The sequence below is a fragment of the Oxyura jamaicensis genome, chromosome 2 (assembly GCF_011077185.1).
Source record: "Oxyura jamaicensis isolate SHBP4307 breed ruddy duck chromosome 2, BPBGC_Ojam_1.0, whole genome shotgun sequence".
Lineage (NCBI taxonomy): Eukaryota > Metazoa > Chordata > Aves > Anseriformes > Anatidae > Oxyura > Oxyura jamaicensis.
Genome location: NC_048894.1, coordinates 50,494,592 through 50,517,241, shown reverse-complemented (window position 1 = coordinate 50,517,241; position 22,650 = coordinate 50,494,592). Strand labels below are relative to the sequence as shown.

The 22,650-nt window shown below is 36.3% G+C and overlaps 1 protein-coding gene across 2 annotated transcripts in view; it reads left to right on the top strand.

The window, feature by feature from the left end:
• Window positions 1–21,879, top strand: part of CDKAL1 (CDK5 regulatory subunit associated protein 1 like 1) — a 422,830-nt gene extending 400,951 nt beyond the window's left edge. For both annotated transcript variants that reach the window (XM_035316554.1, XM_035316555.1), the window contains one exon: window positions 21,039–21,879. In XM_035316554.1, coding sequence (XP_035172445.1) covers window positions 21,039–21,245 — 207 coding nt within the window. In that variant the 3' untranslated portion in view covers window positions 21,246–21,879. The remainder of the gene's footprint in view (window positions 1–21,038) is intronic.
• The last annotated feature ends 771 nt before the right edge of the window (window positions 21,880–22,650 follow it).

Sequence of the window (22,650 nt, the reverse complement as noted above, 5' to 3'; positions counted from 1 at the left end):
ATATCTGTGCCAAATCAGAAGCAGGCAAGTGCTGATAAAATTATTTCCAGACTATTTCTAGCATATATTTTTATGATGCTTTTTTCAGTATATGAAAAACACACCTAATATGTACATCCATTGCTGTATATTTATTAATGTCGTAGAATTTCTTAGCAGTTGTATACTCTGAGAAAAAAAGTGTAAGTAGATGGCTTAGGATAAGGTCTTGGCATTCAGTAACATTAGGGTTTGTGGCAGAAGTCGGGACAGGAAGGGTGGAGGAATGTTGAAAGTAGTGCCTCAGGTTAAAAATCTGTCCAAACGATTAGACTTACTGATTGTAGTGGACATATTATATATTAAAATGCACATCTGTTTACCAGGATTAATTTTTTACTTCAACATGAATTTTTGATACAAGTTGCTCAAAAGTGAATCACGTCTCTAAGTTGCACGGTTTTACAGGAAGGTTATTTGTGGGGGGCAAATACATTTAGAAATTTCAGTTAACACTGAAATTTAAATCTACTATAGATTTCTTTGGGTTTAAAATGTGCAGCTGCCAATTCATGAGTAAAACAATGTTTAGTGGTTATATAGCAAAAGATGAAATCAAAGTATGAGGACATGGAGAAGGGACTTTTGAATTTGGTTCTGGTGAATCTAATGCAAGGTATGTAATGTAAGATAAGGTGAATCTATGTGAGATACAAGACTGAGTATTGACAGTAGACATTAAAATGATTGTTCAGACGAGAAGCATGTCGTGAGTTACTACTTGTAATTATAAGTAACAGTAAATAAGTATAGTAATAAGTATTATATAATAAGTATTTCAATTTCAAAATTATCAATTATTAGTTCTACTATGTTTCTCAGGAAAAGAAAAAGATATAAATGCTGCAGATGTGATAACCTTTTATTAAGGTAGGCTAGGAGCTGACAAAGCTTTAAGGATGTATCTCACCATTTAGAGATTCAGTAAAGTATTTTAGCATGTCTGCTATGTCCTTAACTGCTCTGTTAATACAGTCTTTGAGGTTTTGGAGATGGGTTTGGAATGCACAGAGTACTGAGTTCATTATCACTGGTTAGTAAATATTTTAGAAAATGTCAGCAGTACGTGTCAATGGTCTAAATGTCATTTAACTTTAAAATGACATTTTTATATGTTTATTAATTTTGTTTGGATGTGTTTAGGGATCTCTGTAGTTTCACAGTAGGACAAAATAAAATATATAAGCATATCCTGCTTACAGACAAATGTTTACCCAAATCTAATCATTTGAAGAAAGTAAGAATCTGCAAGAATTCTAATTTGTTGTTAGAAACTGAAATAGAGTATTTTATGTTTCTGTACTCCAGAAATAATTTTAGTTGTTTACATTTGTTCTGTGACTGAAGGAAAAAAAATATTGCAAAATGAGAGATACATAAAGAAGAGACCAAAGGACTAAAGGATAAAAAAGTCTGGCTGCCTGCCAGAATTGTAATGTATTGCCAGAATCAAGGTCCTGTAAGTCTGGAAGCCTTAGGTGGGAAATTTTAAGCAGATGGCAAATTAAGGAAAGAAAATATATTTTAACTGGGTGTTTAATTATATAGTCATGCTTATTTTATGTTTGTAATTTCTGTTTCTATAATACATCTGTGACTGACTTTCTTCTGAAACTAATGTAGGCGCATCTTTCTCTCAATTATCTGTCTTCAATTGTTTAATGGGATAACACACTCCATGTCTAACATTTCCCATGTGAACAAATACTTCTGGCAGTCCCCGTTTGTCTCCTTTTGTGATTCTGGGATGTTGGCCCACATCTCTGTGGCTCTCCAGGCCATAGCAACATCCACAGTTAGGCCAACAGTCTTTGGGAACTTCAGAGGAAATGAGGAATAAGCCACTGATACACAGGTAGCAAGCAGTTGTTTGGTCAGTTTGCTTTTTCTTTTTCTCTCTGTCCTCCCTTCATTTTTTTTGCAGGAGATAGCATTGTACTTCTGGATGATACCAAAGAAGCTATACGTTCCCAGACTCATAGCCAGAAGTATATTCTAGTTATATTAGCAAAGGGCAAAGGATGACTTCTAAATGCTATCCAACCTTTTTTTTTTTTTTTTTTTTTTTTTCAATGTTATGAAACAAGAAGGATACATATATCAAACATTTCTGTATAAGCTGCCACAAAGAAGAATCAACAAAGCATAGCTTAAAGGAAGCTCTCTGATCTTAGGAAGAAAGGGTGCTTCACTTGTAAGCAAAATAAAATGGAGAAGGAAGAAGTATGTATCTTCTTCTGGAACCCAAATGAAAGAAATCATGGCAGAACTGAGATCTCAATATTGGACACTTCCTTATAGGACTTGGAAAGAAATGTGGAAGATGTACTTAAAAGTGCAGTAATTATTAAGCACAGTTTTTATATACATTGGAGTTTCAAAGTGGATGAAGACTTGGATCCTGCACAGGGACTAGAGACTAGTGATTTAGGAAAAAAAATAGTCAATGAAAAAGCAAATTTTAGATGAAAAAATGTCATGCAGGTGCAAAGAGAAGGATCTGTCATTGAATTCCAGAAACATATTAGAGGAAGTATGAGAAATGCTAATGAAAGATCAGAAATTCCAAATAAGAAAAAGTAAAATAGAATACACCTTTTACCTCTGTTAAAAAAGCTACTTTGCAAAGCTTTTACAGGATCAAGTCCAAGAAGAGTCAGTTTGAGAAATATATGGGAAATTTTCTATTTAACATAAGTATACTGACAAAAGATGAAACAGAACTTTGTGTGAAACGGTTCTCAGGTAGTTCTGCATTTCAAGAAAGCAATGTTTTGTGCTCTTGCATTATGGGTTGTAGTAACATACCTTTTGTTATCTCAGGTGCCTTTTGTTAGCTCAACTTTCTCTAAAACAACTGATTTTAGTAAGAGGCGTGCAACTGGTTAGTGTTTTTATATATATTAATCAGTTTTATGTGTTGCTCTTGCTTCCTTCTGGTTGTAAATAGAAGTCATATAAGATGTTAAATCCTTCTTAATTTCTCTCTTTTTATTCAGTTATTTCACTGAGGTAACTAAAAAGTTAGTGTCGCTATAAAGTTAGTGTAAGAAAAAAGAAATTTCCATTCTAAGAGTGGAGCTCAAAGACATCTGTGGATGGTTTTGGAAAGAAGCTTCAAAAGTCTTACTTTTCTGGGGAAAAAAAAAAAAAAAGAGAGAGAGAGAGAGAGAAAAAATCTAGTATTCCATTCCTTACATGATGATTTTTGTGATTTACACATTATCCATGTTCCACGTTGGGTTCATTCATTTGGGGATTTGAGTTGATTTGAATTTTTTCTTGTACTTCAAAGCCCAACATTTCTGACCTACACTCATAAATTCGGGATGGTATGTTTCTTACGATCGGAACAGATTTTTCTTCCTGAGTTTAGATAAGTGCTGTATTGGATTGCCTGTATTGGGTGGGGATTTTTTTTTCAATGCTATTCTTTATGAATATGTTTCCCAAATACCTGAGAAATATTAGAGATACAGGTCACCTGTCTTGAGTCATGGGTATGTGCTAGATGACCTCTTAAGTTTGTTTCCAGCCTTATTTTCTGTAATTCTATTAATATTTTAATTTAGCAAGCATTTACATGATGACTAGCAAGCTGGAATAGAAGGCAACTCATTGGTCCAGAATACTTCCCTGTGCTGCATAGAGGGTTAAAACACTTTCAGATGATTAAAGAAAGCAAACCCAAGAGCCAGCATAAGACTCCTTCACCAGGTAGTTTTATCCTGAAGTCTTTAATTTAACGGGCATGTTTTCTTTCTGCCCATCTTGCTGGCAGGGCTGAATTTCAACTACAGTGATCAAAGCTCAGCTGAAACAACACATTTTGCATAGCTCTTTTTCAAACAAATGTTCTTTCAAGACCTTTTCAGGTGAAAAGATAAGAACTTTATTTACTTTCCATTTCCTCAATGGACAGTGTTATTTGGCTGAATGTCACTGTCTAATCACTTTAAATTACATAATTATGTTAATCCTCTGCAGTGCATGCAATAAATGGAAATAGTAATGACTGGGATGATTCAACTGTAAGTCATTTTCTGGAGAATGAGAGAAGATTAAAAAGAAATGTTCTGGCCCTCCTGCTTCTAGAAGTAGAACCATCAAGTGCTAAAATAGTTTTGTCATTTTTGTGTATTATTTCTAGTACTTGACCTCATGCTGCACTGTAAGATGAGAGAGTGGGATGTGCACTCCCTTGACTTAGAGACAAATTGGAAATGTGTAGCCATGGTAATTTTAACTACCTAACACTGCTTCTTTAGAAAGGAGTTCTTTTTAGAATCTTTTTTTCTTTTCAATTTGAGTTTTAATCAACAGACTCTTTGGAAAGAATCAAAAGCTATTTGTTTTTAGTAACGCTTTATTACTTAATATACCAGTTCATAAATTCTCTAAGTGTTAATTGTCTTTCGGGGGGGAAGAGGGGAGAAAGCAGCAAACAACTTTTATTAATTTGTCTATTGCTTTGGAGGTCATCTAATTCCAACTGATTGTGCCAACAGAAGTCATTATAGGTTTGACTATAATTCCTCTGCAGTGGAGTTTAATACCAGTGTAGACAAAGGTAAATGAATGATATTCAGCCTGCATGCATGTTGTTGTTTTTCTTGTATTCTTTAGTCTTCCCTTTTCTTCTTATTACTTCTCTGTTGACTTACGAATGGGAACTGTGAGTTGGATGATTTTTCTACCTTTCTTATCTATCAATGCTGTAATCTTCACAGTCTTTCTACAATAATACAGCATGAAAAAGTAGGACAGCATGAAAAAGGCACAGGGAGCCCTTGAGAGGAAATAGAGGTTTAGAAGCATTATATAGCTTTCCCCATTACCAAATGAAAGATCAGTAGATTTGATTTTACTCATGCAAGGTATTGAAATGTTGAACTTCTGCATCTTAGAAATATATTTGTTGCCAAAATCATTGGAGTGAAAGGGAACATTAACTTTGAGATTGTTTGGAAAATTACTGTCATGAGATTAAGCATGTTTTTAACTTTAAAATGTTGAAAAAGTGTCTCTAATTTCAAAGAAATCAGCAAAGCATGTTAAAAGGAAATGAGGGTGTTCTCTGTTCTTTAATATTATTACACCTTCAAAAAGTTTTATTACATTCTCGGTAGTTGACTGGTATTTTAGCCTTTAAAATCATCCTTTCTGCTCTTGTTGACTTTTTTAATGATAACGAGCATTTATCAGGGTACATGTGAATGTGTTATTCAAATAACTTTTTTCAAAAATCTTTTAAAGTAGTGTTGATCTGATACATCAATATTTTAAGTTATAATAGAATACTTCCATCCATTCGTAATCATAGATTCCCACTCAAATTTTGATAGTACTTGGGTACAGTGATTTATGTTTGTGTTTTGAGTATTGTTTCCAGTAACACTAAGAGATTTTTTTTGTGGCATCAAGGGTAAAAAAAGCCTTTTCAATAGGACAAATATATTTTTTAAAGTTTTTATTAGTATTTGATTAAATTTTATAAACAATTGAATGCATTAATCCTTGACACTTTGTGTATTGGAATATCTGCATATAAAAATTCAAAGGTAAATTTATGGTGCCTACATCTTTAATGGAGATTACATTGCAGTAAGGATGAGATTTTATTTGGTCAGTACACTGGAGAAAACATTATCTTGAAGTATCAGGTCATCAGAATGCCATACCTTAGTGGCATAGCTGTGAAGTTCCAGTGTTTTAAATTTAGTCTATCAAGAATATAGTCCTAATTATGCTAGCATCTTATAATTTAATGTGACTCAGATGAATATACTACAATCACTGACTGCATCCTTAAAGACAGCCAACGGATAGTTATAGTATCTAAGCAAATTTACTAAATCAGATCTTCTTCAGAGGTAGCATCCAGTAACTCTGTGTTTATTCGTGCTGTATTCCATGTCAAGTTTAACATTCACACTAGATTCTTTGTCATGTAATGAGATCAAAGACTCAATCATGCCATTATGCAATAAAGCATGTTGTTGCAAATTTACTGGACCAAACAACAACAGAAATAAACCCCTGCCCTCCTGCTACAATCTTTCTGACAGTCTAAGATTTATTTTTTAAAGGAGTTCTCCCAAACTACAAGAAGGATAATTGCTTTAAAAGTTTGTGTTCTACCTCTAAGAAATTTGGCTCCTTGCCTATTACATTGAAGGTTTTCATGAGACCTGACACTTAAATTTATTTAATTCCAGGTTCAGTTCTTATTTGTAGTAAATTCCAAAACAAGCTGCTCCTGTGGGTTTTATTGAAGACCATTAAGTAAAAGAAACATTTAGAAAAGTAACTAATTATTTAAGCACCTATTAGAGAGAACAGCTTTACTTGTGGTTATTGTACAGTACACTAATCTTGATAATCATCCTCTGACTACTTCCTATTGTGTATTTAAATGTCTTGAAGGATTCCCCAGTACCTCTAATTTATTATCTCAGACGTTAGAACTCTGATTAAAGTTGTAGAAAGTTTTTTTTTTAGAGTTACTCCAATGCCAGGCAGAGTAATTTATACTAGTTAAAATCCAGAAAGTACAATGAGATTAGATATAATTTTCTAATCCAACTTTGGGAGGGCAGAAGCTTGCACTGAAAACTCTACTCAGATGACAAGTTGTGGTGGTGGTGTGGTGTGATGGTTTGTCTATGTAACCCAAATCTCATAAACATTCCCACTGAAGTAAAATTAGTTCTCCAACTGTTTGCATGGTCCTTTAGGTGTTATGCCTTTCTTTTACATTAAAATGGACTCCCAAGCTTGTTCATCAGTTATTGTATGTTTTCACTGGGAGTTTGCTCTAAGCAGTTTTGCGGGTGTGCATCAGAAACACTTCATATTTTGAGGTTCCAAAAGAGCTGGAGAGCTTCAATCACAGTTCTCATGTGTTTGAAAGTTAAGCCCACAGCATGTTAAATTTTCAGAATATTTGCATTCATTTCTTTACCTGAGTCAGGTTGATAACCCAGGTTTGGAGCAATAATAAAATTATAATCTGTGAAAAACTAGGACATATTTCTTTCATCCCAACTACTATCAAAAACTGAGACTTTGGAATTATGGTGAAGAAGATGTATGTACGCAGTGGTGCTTCACCTTTTAATTGTTGAAGTCACAAGCACTGGCATGAAGTCAGTTTTAATGAAGATATATTTGTGTAAAGTCAAAAACAAAGCTGAACTATATGGCTATCTAAGCGATCAATATGAGCAAGAAATATTACATATCTTTCTTAAGTAGTTTGTTGGAGGGAAGGGCTGACAAATCATTTGTAAAATAAAAAACATAAAGTTGAGAAGATTTCAGTGATAAACATTTCTTAAAAATAAATTCACATTTGTAGTTGTTCTGGGTGATGATAATCACACAGAATAATTAAGAGCCTGAAGGCAGACCATATTTGACCTACATAACTCATCATTCTGAAAGAAAATAGTTATTTTCCATCTTCCAGCTCAGCATAAGTCACCAAGTGCTATAATGAATGCTGATGTTATTGTACTGTCAACTTCTGTATAACACTTTTCATTTTGCCTTTTTTACCTGGCCTTACCAGTAGAAAAACTGTTCTGTGGGACTTGGCCTGTAAAAAAAGCCATCTCTACAGATGCAAATCACTATTCTAGTGCAGAAATGGCCAGCCTCCAGCGTGGTACAACATACTCCCTCTTTTCCACTGGACACCAGGACAGAGTCATATATGTTGAAGCATATGTAATGTGTGAAGAAGGAGAACTAGTAGCTATTAATCACATGATGAATTTATGCCAGGTTTTGTAATTGGCAAGGCATAGCAGTGTAAAGCTCTTAAGTAGATTCATGGCCTATCAAAAAGGATTGAGTACCCTGTATTACAAAATGAGATGAATATGGGTTTGATAAATAGTGAAAGAAATGAAACATGACTGTCTGGATATCCAGATCTTAAAGGCAAAATAAAAAGCAAAGGGCCCCATGGAAATTAATATTCTTTTTCTTTAGATTCAGTGTAGCCTTGTGTTCCTTGCAATAATACTATATATAACAAATAACTAAATTCCATAGCTTTTAAGTTGATAGGTTCTTCTTTATATATAAATATATATATATATATATACACATATATATATGTGTATATATGTATGTATGTATACTCAGGAAGAACTTGAACAAGTGCTCCATTTTGAATTGGGGTTGCTTGAAAATTTTTGTGAAGACACTTTTGATGGAACGAAGGTGTGTAGGCAGTACATTTCATCACTTCCTTTTGTTAAAAAAAAAAAATCATAATCAAATAACTGAGAAGTACCTATGCATAATACTGACCAGATGGATTTTTGGTCCTCAGAAGGGGTCTTATGAGGATTACAGGCTTTTTTTCTTTTTTCTTTTTTTTTTTTTTTTCTTTTAAATCTTATCCTTGTTTTGACATGAGTTCATATGTGATTGTAAGTCATTTCAGTCCGTCTGTCTGTGCTTTATCATATCCGTATGGAAACTATTTTGCAATTCTCACACACAAAATCTCTGATAAGTGTAGATAGCATAATTATCATTAAAAAAAAAAAAAAAAAAAAAAGATGTTTCTGACATAGAGTTAGTAAAGTAATGGAAATAGTGCTTAGAATGACAGAAATTCTATTCCTCTTTGAACTACTCAACAAGTATTTCTGTTCAAAGAAACATTAGTTCATTAGTTTTTTTCAGTGAGGAGTGCTTAACATTCTGCAGCATAATCAGATTCTGCCACAGGACCAGAGGGAAAAGCCAGATGTGTAGCCCTTAATAGATGGAAAGGAATGAATTATAGATTTATGCTTGTGAGAGTATCTTGTACCATAAAAATCCTGTTGTAGTGCTGTTAAGCTTTAGTATGGAGAGAGACATAAAGCATTTTAAAATTCAAACCCATCAGTTTGTTAAAGACTAAATTAAGTCCTACACTTACCGTTCTGTGGGCTTATGGTTACCACCCCTGTAGGCATCTTTTACTTATTTGCCATTTTCAGGTTGTCTTCTATTTGTGTTCATTCTAGATTTTCTTCATTTATTTCCCTGAAAGCGGTGTGCATCTTACTATTGCCTAACTAGGAAAGATTATACAGGTTTCAGAGAAGCAGGAGAAAGGATTTATAAGTGAGTGAAATTCCTTTCAAAACTTACCAATCTGTCATAAGAACCTTATCTTTTCCTCATTTATAAGGAAATGGCCTGCAACTACTGATACCGTGTTTAATAGAAACTCATGACCATTTTAATTTAGGCCTAACACAGCAAATCTCAAAAGTAGAAGAAATACATTTGCAACAATTTCTTATGTGAAATCATTCTCCTATCATACGTTTCTGTATAACGGTAGTATCTAGTCAGACAGATCCCTCAGCTGTGGAAAGCTGAGGAGAAATGTGATGTGCAGACTGTTGACATTTATGAGCAAACTAGTTTGTCAAAACACCGTTCCCTGTGCTGAGCAGTACTACTTCCCTCCTTCCCTTCCTCCCTCTCCCCTTTCCTCCCTCCCTTTCGTATTTGTTCTTTATCCAGTTTTCATCTGGTCTTGCATTTAGCTTTGAAGCGCTATGACGCAACGACAGTCTTTGTGCAAGAAAGCTGCTTTCACAGAGCTAGAGAATGAACAACTGAGTAGTTGAAATGAAGCCTGGTTTCCCATGGTTTGAGTCCTATGGTTCTTTCCATGTTTCTGCAACGAAAACCACAGCTTCCTCTTCACATCCTTCCTATCTTCTCTGACTGATCTGTGGGTAAAAATGTATTATAGCTGGTTTGTGTAACTATTGTAGGTGATTTAGAGATAGAGTGCAGACCGGTCAGGAGGATGACGGCAAAAAAAAACAGATTGTTGATACTATGCCTTGACCTTTTCCTCAATGGGAGCACTGATTTAGATCTCTTTCTTCTATGAGCCTTTGACATTCATGAAACTTAATGGATTACTCTTCCATTGATGAAATGGGTGAGTAGGATCAAAAGTTAATAGTATACATCTAACTAAGTTGACTTCCTTGGGAGTCAATTCCAGTTACTGCTTATATTCACCTAGAGACCAAACCAACAACCAAACACCAAAAGGGAAAAGAAAACAGTACTAAAATATCATGGGTTGTGTTCTACAGACCAGTATGCTTTTAGGTATAGAGAAAAGTGTAACACTGCAAGGACACTGAACACCTATGATATGTGATAACAAAAAGAAATTAAGAATGACATTTCTTGTGTATGTATGTGCACAAATTATTTGGAGTGTAGTGTGAAGTACTCTGAAGTAAGGAAATTCTAGAATTTCAGTTCTTCTTTTCCATGTAGATGCCAACCATACTATGTTTCAGCCTCTAATTATGTGTTTATGCACTATTTTTACACACAGAGATCTGTTTCCTTCTTTGCATAGAGCTGAGACTATTCATTTAATAGGCAATTGTTAGATATTTTTTCCTCTTCATTGTCCATTGTGTAATAGTACTGTTATTTACTATGTACAGTTCAAACCTCACTCTCAAGGGAGTTACTAATTTCTTTCAAACCTTTCCTATGACTCCCATTGCTTACTTTTGAGTACTTCAGAAACAATATTAAGCTTGCATTTACATTATCCTCCTGAAATGCAGCTTTCATCTTCCCATTTCACACATGGAGATGAGGCAGAGAAAGATGTTCAAAGTGTCCACTAAAAGGTCAGTATAGTGAAGAAATGCGATGGTTGTCAGTTTAAAGTGCTTGGAAGCAGATATTTACAAATTATTAAACATTCTGTAGCATGTGTTCAAGCATATTGCATCTAAGACTCATCAGCGTTTAAAATAAATTAACTCCAAAGTATTAAGTCTTGAGGAAAAAAAGGAAATTATTACTCATTACTTCATAGTTAAATCCAGAGGAACTGATTTTTCTCCTCATGAACTAACTCTAGGAGTTATAAGGTAAAAACTGATAGAGCGCACTGTGCAAAACCCGTGTGGAAGGAGACTGAGGTCCCTTGGATTCATTGGAGGCTCTCAGCTGTGGTACAAATTGCTGGTATTTAAGCATGATAAGGTGCAAGTTCATGCTTATGCTCTTCAATCCTTTATAGATAGAAAAGTTGGTTGTCTAGTCAGACCACCCTCTGAAAGATAGAAATGCTCTCCTGAGGGTAGATATTCGTTACGGCCTGTAGACTGGATACTTACTGTTCTTTGATGTCTTAGATAGAGCGCCAAGGTACTATCATGATTATCTAGCATAAAATACACAGCAAGCCAAGAAAGTTTTTTCTCATGTAATCTTCATTGTGGCGAATGGCTGATGAATCATTTGTAGAGACCTGGGATACAGAGATTGTGTTAGAGCAGTTAGGTTTGCCTAATCACAGTAACCATTGTTTGATGTTTCCATGAGAGAGTCCTCCATTAACTGCAGCTGAACTTGGCTGAGTGGGAAATTAAAAAAGGAGACTCAGATTTCAAGACGCTCCCTCAGGTGTTCAAAAATATGCTAACTGGCACTGTGGGAGACCTCCTAGCACAACTAAGGATATTTAAAGGAAAGAGGCCATGACAATATGAAAAGCAAACCTTCATATTGTCACTGAACCCACAAAGTTGGTCAAGATCGGTCATGCTTTATTAGCTGTTAGATGTCAGACTTGCATGAAATGCTCCTTTTCACAGAGGACTGATTCCAGCTGTGCTTGCTTCTTGTGCTTGCATCTACAGTCTCAGCAACTGGAAGTATTTAATACTGGGCGGAAAAGTCCATGAAAATTAATGCAAGAGAATTTGTCAGGAGAGTAAATATTAGGGCATATAAGAAAAAGGATTTAAATCTTAGGCTTTACAGAGATAAAAGGATTTAGAGGCTATGCTGGCTTCTGCTGACGACTAGAATCTAAGACAGGAGTTGTAGAGACCCATATAGCTGACTTGCGTTACAGCTCTAGAAACACTTTAATCTTTGTTTCTCTACCTGTAAAATGAGGGAGGCATATAGAACCCACAGCTACATCCTGGTATAGAATTTGAAACTCTGGAAACTAATATAATTCCTAAATATTAATAATGCTCATCTCCTACCATATTTATTATCAATGAGGCTGGAGTGTAAGAAGGGATGTGTAAGGATTGTCTTTTAATGCAATGTTGAAGCCTCCTTGGAATGCTCTGTTTGTAATACTCGGCTCTACAGGAATAGGTAAAACCACCATAAATTCAGGATTCTGACATACTCTAGGATTAAGAGGAAGGCTTTAGTCAAGAACATGTACATATATCAGTTTATTCTACTCTGTGCCATATGAAAGATCTTTTGTAAACTCGTCCTGATTTTGAGAGCATGTCCCTTGAGATATTTCTTGAATATTTATCACAGTGCTCTTTGCAAATAACATGGTTAGAATGACTTTGAGTATTTTACACTTTCTACTATTTAGGAGTATAGAATTCCTCTTAAAATTGCTGTTTTAATATATGATCATAGAGTTCACTTCCAAGTAAAAGCAATATTATTCATTTCTCTGTTGATATGTGAATACCAGTCAGTTATATTGGTGGTTGTTGTGGCATTAATATGTATTTTCAGATCCAGCTGTTAATTTTACTAGGATATTATTTCTGATGGAAACCTTTTGTCTCTTTGCCTGTAGCTATTGTTGACCTCCATATAATTGTCATTGTTATTTCAAGGCTTAAAAGGAAAGCAAAAAGGTGATGGTCTCTAAAGGCTTGTGCTGTAAGAAGTATATCATACTTCATTTAATAATCTCATTTGTAGCGGAATCTACATATAACATTCACATACTGCTAGTTTGTTGTCATTCTATTGTCATCAAACAAAATATACCAACAAAATTGTTGCACTGTATACATAACCTTAAAATATTAAAATATATGTATATTTACATCTGTATGACCCTTTAAAGAACAACATGCACTAAGACAGGCCATGGTATGCTCACTGACTTTGAACAAATGGTATCCACCACTATTACAAGTAGATGTATATTCTGCAATTCACTGTAATGTATTTTCAAAGCCATGAATCCTTTGCTGGTGATTTCTAGGAAGCAGATTTGTCTGTTAGCCAACTAATTACCAGATAAGTGCCCAGAGCAAGCACCTGCCATCTCCTTTATAAAACTGTGCTATGCACAGGGAAATAAATAGTGACAGATCCCCTTCCTGAATTTGTCCACATTGTGCTCCTAGATTAATTCTTCATTTCATTACTTGGATGACTGTGATTTTTGAATCATAAAAGTCTTCTGCTTAAAAGCTCCCTCAGTTCTCTTGTGGTTACAAATCCTAACTGGAATGCCAGCTTGCATGTCACTTTTTTCCTGTGATGTGAGGTCCTTGGTGTAGTGATTGACACCCCACACACCTTGTTAAGAAAAAAGCTCAGAATCCAGACGTCACACTGACTATTCTTCAAAATGTTGTTTCTGGTTGTAAATGACAGGTTATTTTGAAAATGTGTGCTTTGTATAGTAGGGAGGACATTGTGTCACTAAGTTTAATAGTAGCACAAAATATTAACATGTAAAAAAGAGTCAGCTCCTGGCTGGAAGGATTTATAGATACCTATAAAGAAACAAGCTAAAACAAGTGAGTATAATGCACAAGAGTGCAAGAGTGTGTTTTAAATGTTTTGGAGGTGTTTTGGGCTTGTCTCTCCTTAGTTGTTTGTTATTACTCTTTTTGTTTCTTTTGTTAGTTGATCTTTTTGGTTGTTTCCTTCTTCCTCAAAGTATACATCACGAAGGAAATAATTTAATAAACCCCATCTACATAGCCTTCTGTCTAACTACATTTTGTGTTTTGAGGGAATTCATTGAGGGAATACTAATTCTTAAAGACTGTTGATGAAAAACAAGTAGGAATTGGACTCAGTGATCCTTTTGGGTCCCTTCCAACAGGATTTTCTATGATTCTGTGATTCTAAGGGTAAGAACCTCAGAATCTTACCCGTAGGTAAGAACACGGAAGAGAGCAAAGAGATGTCTGCCAAGGGAAAGTACCAGTAGAGCCTTACAGTAATGGTGAGTTCAAGGGCAGTAACTTATAGAGGAAGAGTTGATTTCTTTTAGACTCTTACATGGGAATGTGGGAATGTTAAAGTTTGAATTAATTGTTAATGTAGTAGGAGGATGTTCTAGAAGTGTGTCTGTGCGACATGGACAGAAAATAATGATACAGGATATCATTCCAAATTTCTATCCCTATTGACATTTCTGTTTATTTATTTATTTACTTATTTTTATTAGGAGGTCCTGTATGGTCAGATGATGCAGGAGGGAAGTGGGGAGAAGTAGAAAGAAAACAGGGCAGATAGCAGTGGTGATCAAGTTGAGAAATGGGAAAGGTATTTCTGCTGTGCTGACCAAAGGAGCCAGGCAGATCATGGAAGTGTTACTGGTAAAGAAACAAGATTTTGCTGACTTGCTATGCAGGTCAGGGAAGGGCCATAGTTAAAGTTGATCCCTGTAAGGAATGACAAACCTGGAACAAACTGTCAGATGTAATGAAGATAAGCTTCAAGTCAGTCTCTGCATATCCTCCCATTATTAAATGTATTACACAGTCAGGGAACGTTAGGGACTGGAAGGGACCTTGAAAGATCATCTAGTTCAATCCCCCTGACGGAGCAGGAACACCTAGATCACATCACACAGGAACACGTACAGGCGGGTATTTTAAGTTTGTATTTAACCATGGTTCAGCTGCTAAGGAGCATTGTTGACCTGACTTGATAGGGCCATGTGTAATGATCTTGATGTAAATATTGTGTTGATAACTGGAGTGAGTTCAGCATGAGGTCATCAGGATGGTCAGGGCTGGAGTACTTGGCTCGTGAGGAGACGCTGAGGGACAAGACTTGTTCAAGACTAGAGAAGAGGTGTCTTCAGGAGAACTTAGCAGAAGCCTCCCAATGTCTATGGGAAGATTACTGAGAGGACAGAACCACATGCTTCACAGTGGTGAATGTGGGAGGATGAGAGATAATGGGCATAAGGTGAAATAAGAGGTTCAGACTGGATATAAGGAGAAATGTTCAACTGCTAGACTGTCTTCACGGGAAAAACAACAGCCCAGAGATGCAATTTAGTCTCTGTCCTTGAAGGTTTTCAAGGCCAAGCTGGTTAAAGCCCTGAGCTGACTGGGCCATACCTGACCCTTCTTTGAGCAGGAGGATGGACTAGATGCAGTCAGAATTATTCTAGCATCCAGTGACAGACTGTAAAACAGTTTTAGTGACTAGTGACAGCTATTCAATGCTATTATCCTGCTATAACTTCAGTGATAATGATTTGGGGACATCAGATGCAGAATCCTAATTATCACTAAAACTCCAACTGCTTACTAAGAAATTAATATTAAATGTGTATTTATCCTTCAGTTCTATTCGCTCCATAATATATTAAAGTACATGATCATTTCCATGCACACACTCACACACACATACATATGCACACAAAAATAAGAAACTATATGAAGTTACATTTGCCAAAAGTGACTGGTTTCTTTAATTAGTTTTTCAAGGTTTACTGTTTCTTAAAATGAATAAGTAAACTCCATGTGTATTTTGGAATCACTGAGTTCCTAGGAATGGTATAACAGATGATAACATCAGATGCAATTGTGTAGATGCCATTTTCTCTTAACAACTTAGTGCTGTGCATGCATTGGGATACATGGTGGCAGGGATGTTTCTTATTGGAATTACTGTGTAATTCCATTAGAAAAAAATATTTTGTGTGCCATTTATTTTCTGCTTTGAGATCAACACTCCACATTTGCAGAAAGAGGCTACTAGAATTTAGCAAGTAATAAATCAAAGGAACTCTCTTAATACCTACAGAACTAACTGTGTCTTCCAGACCTATTTAATAAAATTTAACTTAGATATTTTTCCAATGTGTAATCTGTGTGACCTGCAGTATCTGTTTGGTTTTTAAATCTGAAAAATGCCTCCCAAGTGTAATAGCCCAGAGTTTCAAATGGCACAGTAGGATATGTAATGCATATTTTAACATGTTTTCTTCTAATTTGTCGCACACGCTTGTTGTGCATGATTATATAAATGTCCATATTTTTAAACCCAGTGGTATAAGTGTGTAAGATGTAATTGGTTGGGCTAAAAGATTCAGAAGTCTAATTTATCTTGAGATATGCTTAGTCAAGTAGTTTTTCACAGCAGTTAGCTAACACTTCAAGCTCTAACAGTGCCCCTGAGCCATAAAACAAATTTGCATGTAAGAAATGTTTTGAATCTATTAAAACAGCTCAGAGCTAAAGAGTTGCTATCATGTCTTTGTTGACTAACATGAAGCGAGATCCTACAAAAAGCTAGGCTGTGATCGACAGATGCCAAATCTTAGGTTTTGATGTGATTATGTATTTCTTTCATGCATAGCAGTTTAAGTCTGGGACTGGAGCTTCAGAAAGACAGCAATCAATGGGTCTGTGCAAGACTACACAAAATATATAACTCCTGGCAGTCGTCAAGGCAGAATTATTCAAAAAATAATCTGAAATGCATTTGATCATGCACTAGAGGGTTTAATAATTTATATTATACTTTATTAGCAAAGTCTTGTGTTTACTTAGTGGCTGCCAAAACAAGATGAAAGGCTACCTCCATGGAAATACAAGACGCTTAGCTCAAAGTGTCATCTTTGCATTTCAGTTTGATAATTACTTCTCTTCCCCCCCTTTTTGATTAACAGTATGGAGGTTTAAATCTTAGAGTACCTTCTCCTTCATTGTGGTCATTTCTAGTGACAGAAGTGTTCTTTATTAATAACAAGTCTACCCAAGAGTTTATGGCTGAGCAAGGATTAAATTAGTATGAATAAATATTTCTAGAATCTTCTTTAGTGTTTCCTCCAAGTATTTTTCAGATAAAAAAGAGTCTTTGGATTTAGTTCTAAATTCCACTGAACTGAATCATTATGCTAATCTTCCCAAGTCTTGCAGCTACAAAAGTGTTTGTGAGCTCAGGTAAAGAAACTGTTGCACTCTTACTCCTGATTCTGTGTGATAAATATCACCAGCATTATCAGTTCAGAATATTGCAGAAATACCTTGAAGATTCTTTGAGAAGTAAATACAATACAAACATTTCATCTAGAGATACAAATAAGGGCCTTAGAGAATTAATGCTTTGATAAAGTCACAGCACAGAGGGAGTGGACCAGAGTAACTGCCAGTTCAACAAATGAGATCTGTGCCTCCACCCAAGCTTTTTTACATCAAAGATGCATAAAAGAGCTCTCATGAAGTTGGTTTTATGAAAGATGCTCTGCAGGTGTCTTGAATAATCCTTCAAGGCACAGTAGATGGAGAGTTTTAGGGAAAAGAAAAATTATGGGACGATCTCAGAATATAGTGCTTCAGTAGTGCAAACACCGAAGGTGATATAACAGTCCAAAGAAGCTGCTGTAATTCGTCTTGTCTATCCTAGAATGTAGGGTTTTAGTTTTGGTTTACGTAACACCATACTCTCACCTCCTTCTCTATGCATGCAACATATACTACATCTACTGTATTCTTTACCTGAAAACGGCTTCCTCAAATGGAACCTATAAAAGGACTTTTTGCCCAAATAAAAATGTATATGCAGTGTTTTCCAGTAGCACACTTGGTAATGTGATAGTTATATGCTAGTAAGAACAGATTATATTCTAGACAGGCACTTCAGTGTTTTACAGACTGCAGTGAGGGCCACTCCAGCCCTTTTCTCAGGCTCGAGAGAGTGCAAAAATTGCGCTCAGTTCAGTTTAGCCCAGCTCTTTTTCTTCCCATTGAGAGTTCTGTGCTGTGTCTTACAGAGCTGCAGAACGGACTCTTGGGAAAAGGTATCTACCTGCAGGCATCTCTGAGAGATTATCATGGTTTTAAAAGCTGTTGTACAAATTGCAGGCTGGACAAAAGACTGACATTTTCTAAAGGAGCCTTTCAGCTGTGGGGAACCAGATGTAACCTTTTCACAGTGCATCTTCTGTGATGATAATGACAGAACTTTTCAAGGAAGGGAGTGGTATTGTCAGTTTTGCAAGACAGAGTATTGGGGCAATCTAGAAATTAGTTCTTGGGAACTAAGGATTAGATGAAAATATTTGTTACTTCCATTGGGAAAAAAAACAAAACACATATTTGACAGGATCGTCTGAAGAGATGCACAATATCAAATAGAAATGCAGTGGTGTTTTAAGTGATAAACTGTGAAGTCCATCTTAAAGAAAAGGGTCACTTTAGTTTGCAAACTGTGATCTTTTTGTCCGTGTAAAAATATCTTAATCCATTATATAATTAGTAAAGAATTCAGGTTAGCAATGTAATAGCAGTAACATTTCATGTAAAAACCTTAATATGCATCTATTGAAATAAAAGCTTCTGGTTTAAACTGTGTGACAGTCTCTTATGGGATCCAAGATACTGTGCAAATCCAATAATTTTGTGCAAACATTTTAGAAAATGTGACTGCTAGTAGAAATAAATGCATCAGTGTTCAAAATGCAAGGTAGAAGGAAGGAAAACAAAGCCATAGTAAAACTGTGAGAATCGTACCTCCATCCCAGTTAAGTTTCAATATAGGTAAAATACTGTAAGAGAAACTCTCATATACAGAAAGAAAACTTTTTAAAAAAATAAATAGGTTTAGTGTGCCAGTATGATCATCCAATTTACGACAAATATGGTAAAGGAAGGAAGAAAACAGTGCATACAACCTTACACACTGTGTTACTCTCATACAGTAGCACTGGGGACAATGGGCAGTGAGGATAGTAGGGTTCACCACCACTAGAACTTTGTAAACCTTGCTAAAATCTCTTTTATCATTCTGTCCTAGTACCCCAATGCCCCTATGTAATACATATACCCCATGTAGTACCCCTATGTAATACATATACATTGCATAATGCAATAGAGGTTTATAAGAACAATATAACAGAAAACAAGAGCAGTATAAACTATTCCTCATCAAAATAATTCTAACAAGATGAAACTATTTGGTTTTATATTGGAAACCAGACAAACTGCAAAACAGGAACGAAGTGCCCATGAAATCACTACTGCACAAGCACATGAACATATGCATGAAACACAAATATTTTTAACTGTTAGTAAAACAAATAAATAAATATAAGAAGAAGAAAAGTCAAGTCCTTCAAAACTTATTACAAGTTGTAGCTTGCGTTTGGGATGTTTACCTGCCTATCCCCAGTCTTACAGAGATGGGTATGTAGGAAAACAGGCTGAGCATGAAGGGGAGCATGAAGGAGAAAGTTTGAAAGTACCGAGATACTGGCCATTTTATCTGCTTTGTGACAGACAGTATCTAGTTTTGTACAAATAAATGTTCAAGACCTTACTGATTATCAAACTGTTCAGAAATACTCAATCGGGAGTTTGGAGTCTGTCTGTAATTAGCCAAAGTGACCCAAGCCCCAGAAGGCAGGGACTGGGAGAATGAAGAACCACCCACTCTAGGAGAAGATCAGGTTCGAGACCGTCTGAGGAACCTGAAGGTGCACAAGTCCATGGGACCTGATGAGATGCATCTGTGGGCCCTGAGGGAATTTGAGGATGTAATTGCTAAGCCATTTTTTGTCATATTTGATAATCTTCTGGGTGCAGTAAATATAAGAAGTCATCCTCCTTCCACAGGTCATTTATTCAGGAACCTTCCACCTGTGTGAGTTGTGACCTAAACCAACAGTACCTCAGATGTTAGCACAGCATTTACAGCCTGTCGTTTGCCCCTTTGATACTTGCTTACCTAACCAATAGTAATCATTAGTTTTCTTCTGCAATTGCTATAATAATTCCTGAAATAGAGAATGGGAGACAGTTACATACAGCTTGACTTGTGCTCTCCCACTTTCATGACCTGTGATATTTGAGTTTGTCCAGAAATATGTTTGGTCAAAAAGGGAGTCAAGCATCTGGTCTATGCTCTCATGTGACTCTTTTTCAGCTGCTTGGAAATACAAGATTATCCAGATAGGTGCTTTTTGGGTGCCTGGCTTATTTTCTACCAAATGTGAAGGAAAAATAAATGGATTCATCAAAATCATTTTCTACCTGGAAAAAAACAGGCTGAGTTCAGTTGAATTCCTAGGAGATTACTGAAATAAAGCGAGGAAGAAAGAAATGTTGCAAGATCATCCCAGCTTTCTTTAATTACACCTTTTACTTTCTTTTCTACTTACTCTTCTTGTAAATGTCATCAGATTACACTTTTAAGAAATGCTTTCATTTTTGAGTATCTACATGGCTAGTGTGCTGAACTAAACAAGGTTGCAAGAGAGAAGAGTATTCTTTCCATTTGGATTTTAAACTGAAACAGTGGCTCTAACTTGTGCTGCAGTTAAAAGTCCTAATGTTCTGGAGGATCTTGGTACTTGCAGTCAGGTTGAGAATGGTAATGGCAAGCACAGCAGGGAACTCGGATTCAATATGCTGAATGAGAAGGTGAGTGTTTTAGCACAGCTGCCTCCTGAGGGTCAGGGGAAAGGAAAAGCCCTGTGGGAGGATTTTCAAGCACCACTGAGCTGGCACACCAGGAGATGACGATTGACTTCAGAGGAGCCCTGCTGTGCAAAGGATTGTTGTGTTGTGGTCCCCTTTATCACTAGTTAGAAATTTCTTTTGAAGAGACCAAACGTGGGAGAGTAGTGAGTTAGCAGCAAAACAAACAAAAAAAAATAATCCTTGAACACCTCTCTTTGATGACACTGAGTACTGGAGATTTGTTTCTGTTGCTAACTGCTTCATTGATTTGGCAGTTAATTTTGTTAGAAAGATTGACTTTGTATGGCAAAGGTAAGAATTCTGTATAAAAAACAGATGAGCTGATGCTGATGCAGTGCAAGTTAAATTGTTTGCCTTGAAAGGGGATGGCATTTTGAACCTCAGTGCCAAGGGGAGATTTTATTTGTATCTGAAATGTACAATCAGAAGTACATAGCACTGTTTCATCTTAATACATGTATTTCTTCACAGGAGTTCAGGCATACACCGCGGAATGGCACAAACTGGAAAGCACATCCTTCTGCTGAGATCCCCGTGAAAACATCCTTCAGCCCCTGGATGCCTTCGCAGCTCCCATGGCAACAAGAAGGAAGTGGACTGAAGATACTGTCTGTTGGCCTCGCTCTACTGGCAGCTCTTGTCATGGTTTACTACGGAGGGATGAAAGCAGAACTGTGAACTGAACGAGGCTTTTAGGAAAACATAAATCGCTGTTTAAAATCTTCAAAAGAAACACTTTGACCAACATATCTCTCTCTCTTAAAAAAAAAAAAAAAAAAAAAAGAAAGAAAAAAAAAAGATATAAATTGGGCAATAATTTGTACTCACGCTATGCCTTTCCTGTTATTCATAGGAGAGAACGCTAATAAGCTCTAGGGAGATGTACCTGCCAAAGTTGGAGAACTTTGTTTGGTGGAACAGTTTGTTGCTTCTTTCCTCCTCTTCCTTTTTTTTTCTAAAACAATGCAATGTTTGCATTGCTTACTCTATTTATTACTGCTCTGGCAGGTAAAATTTTATACAGAAAACTCCTGAAGCTTATAAGAAATCTTTTCAATGAGTATTGCTGGTAATCTTTTATGGGCAGAACATTTATAACTTTCTTAAAGATTTTGCTTAATGCAGTGTGATGGTTTGATATGTGTCTTTTTACATTAGAATCAAACACTGCTGGGCCATTAAAGTTTGTCATTTGTTGCTATTGATTTTGTTGTCATGTCTGAAAGAATTTTTGGCCTGCCATCTTGCCTCTGTCAACTTCAGAATGAGTTACTAGGCTTTGTTAATACAACGAGAATTATTTTTTTACATACAAATAGTTTTAAAGTTATTTTTATTATCATTGAACAGGAAGGTGGGATTCTAGTGTTAGAGTTCTAAAGAGTGGCCGCACCTCGAGTACTGTGTTCAGTTTTGGGCCCCTCATTACAAGAAGGACATGGAGGTGCTCGAGCGAGCCCAGAGAAGGGCAACGAAGCTGGTGAGGGGCCTGGAGAACAAGTCTTACGAGGAGCGGCTGAGGGAGCTGGGACTGTTTAGCCTGGAGAAGAGGAGGCTCAGGGGTGACCTTATCGCTCTCTACAGGTACCTCAAGGGAGGCTGTAGCGAGGTGGGGGTTGGTCTGTTCTCCCACGTGCCTGGTGACAGGACGAGGGGGAATGGGCTAAAGTTGCGCCAGGGGAGTTTTAGGTTGCATGTTAGGAAGAACTTCTTTACTGAACGGGTTGTTAGTCACTGGAATAGGCTGCCCAGGGAAGTGGTTGAGTCACCATCCCTGGAGGTCTTTAAAAGACGTTTAGATGTAGAGCTTAGGGATATGGTTTAGTGGAGGACTTGTTAGCATTAGGTCAGAGGTTGGACTCGGTGATCTTGGAGGTCTCTTCCAACCTAGACTATTCTGTGATTCTGTGATTCTGTGAATTGTCTCCATAGACTTAGTATAATGCTTAGATTCACCAAATGTGAATCTCATATTAGCTGTTTATTGGATCATACTGTAAGACAATAGAGCTCTGATGGTGGGGAGGCTACGCTTTGCACACTCCAGATTTCTAATTAATGACTTCAATACATGACATCGTTC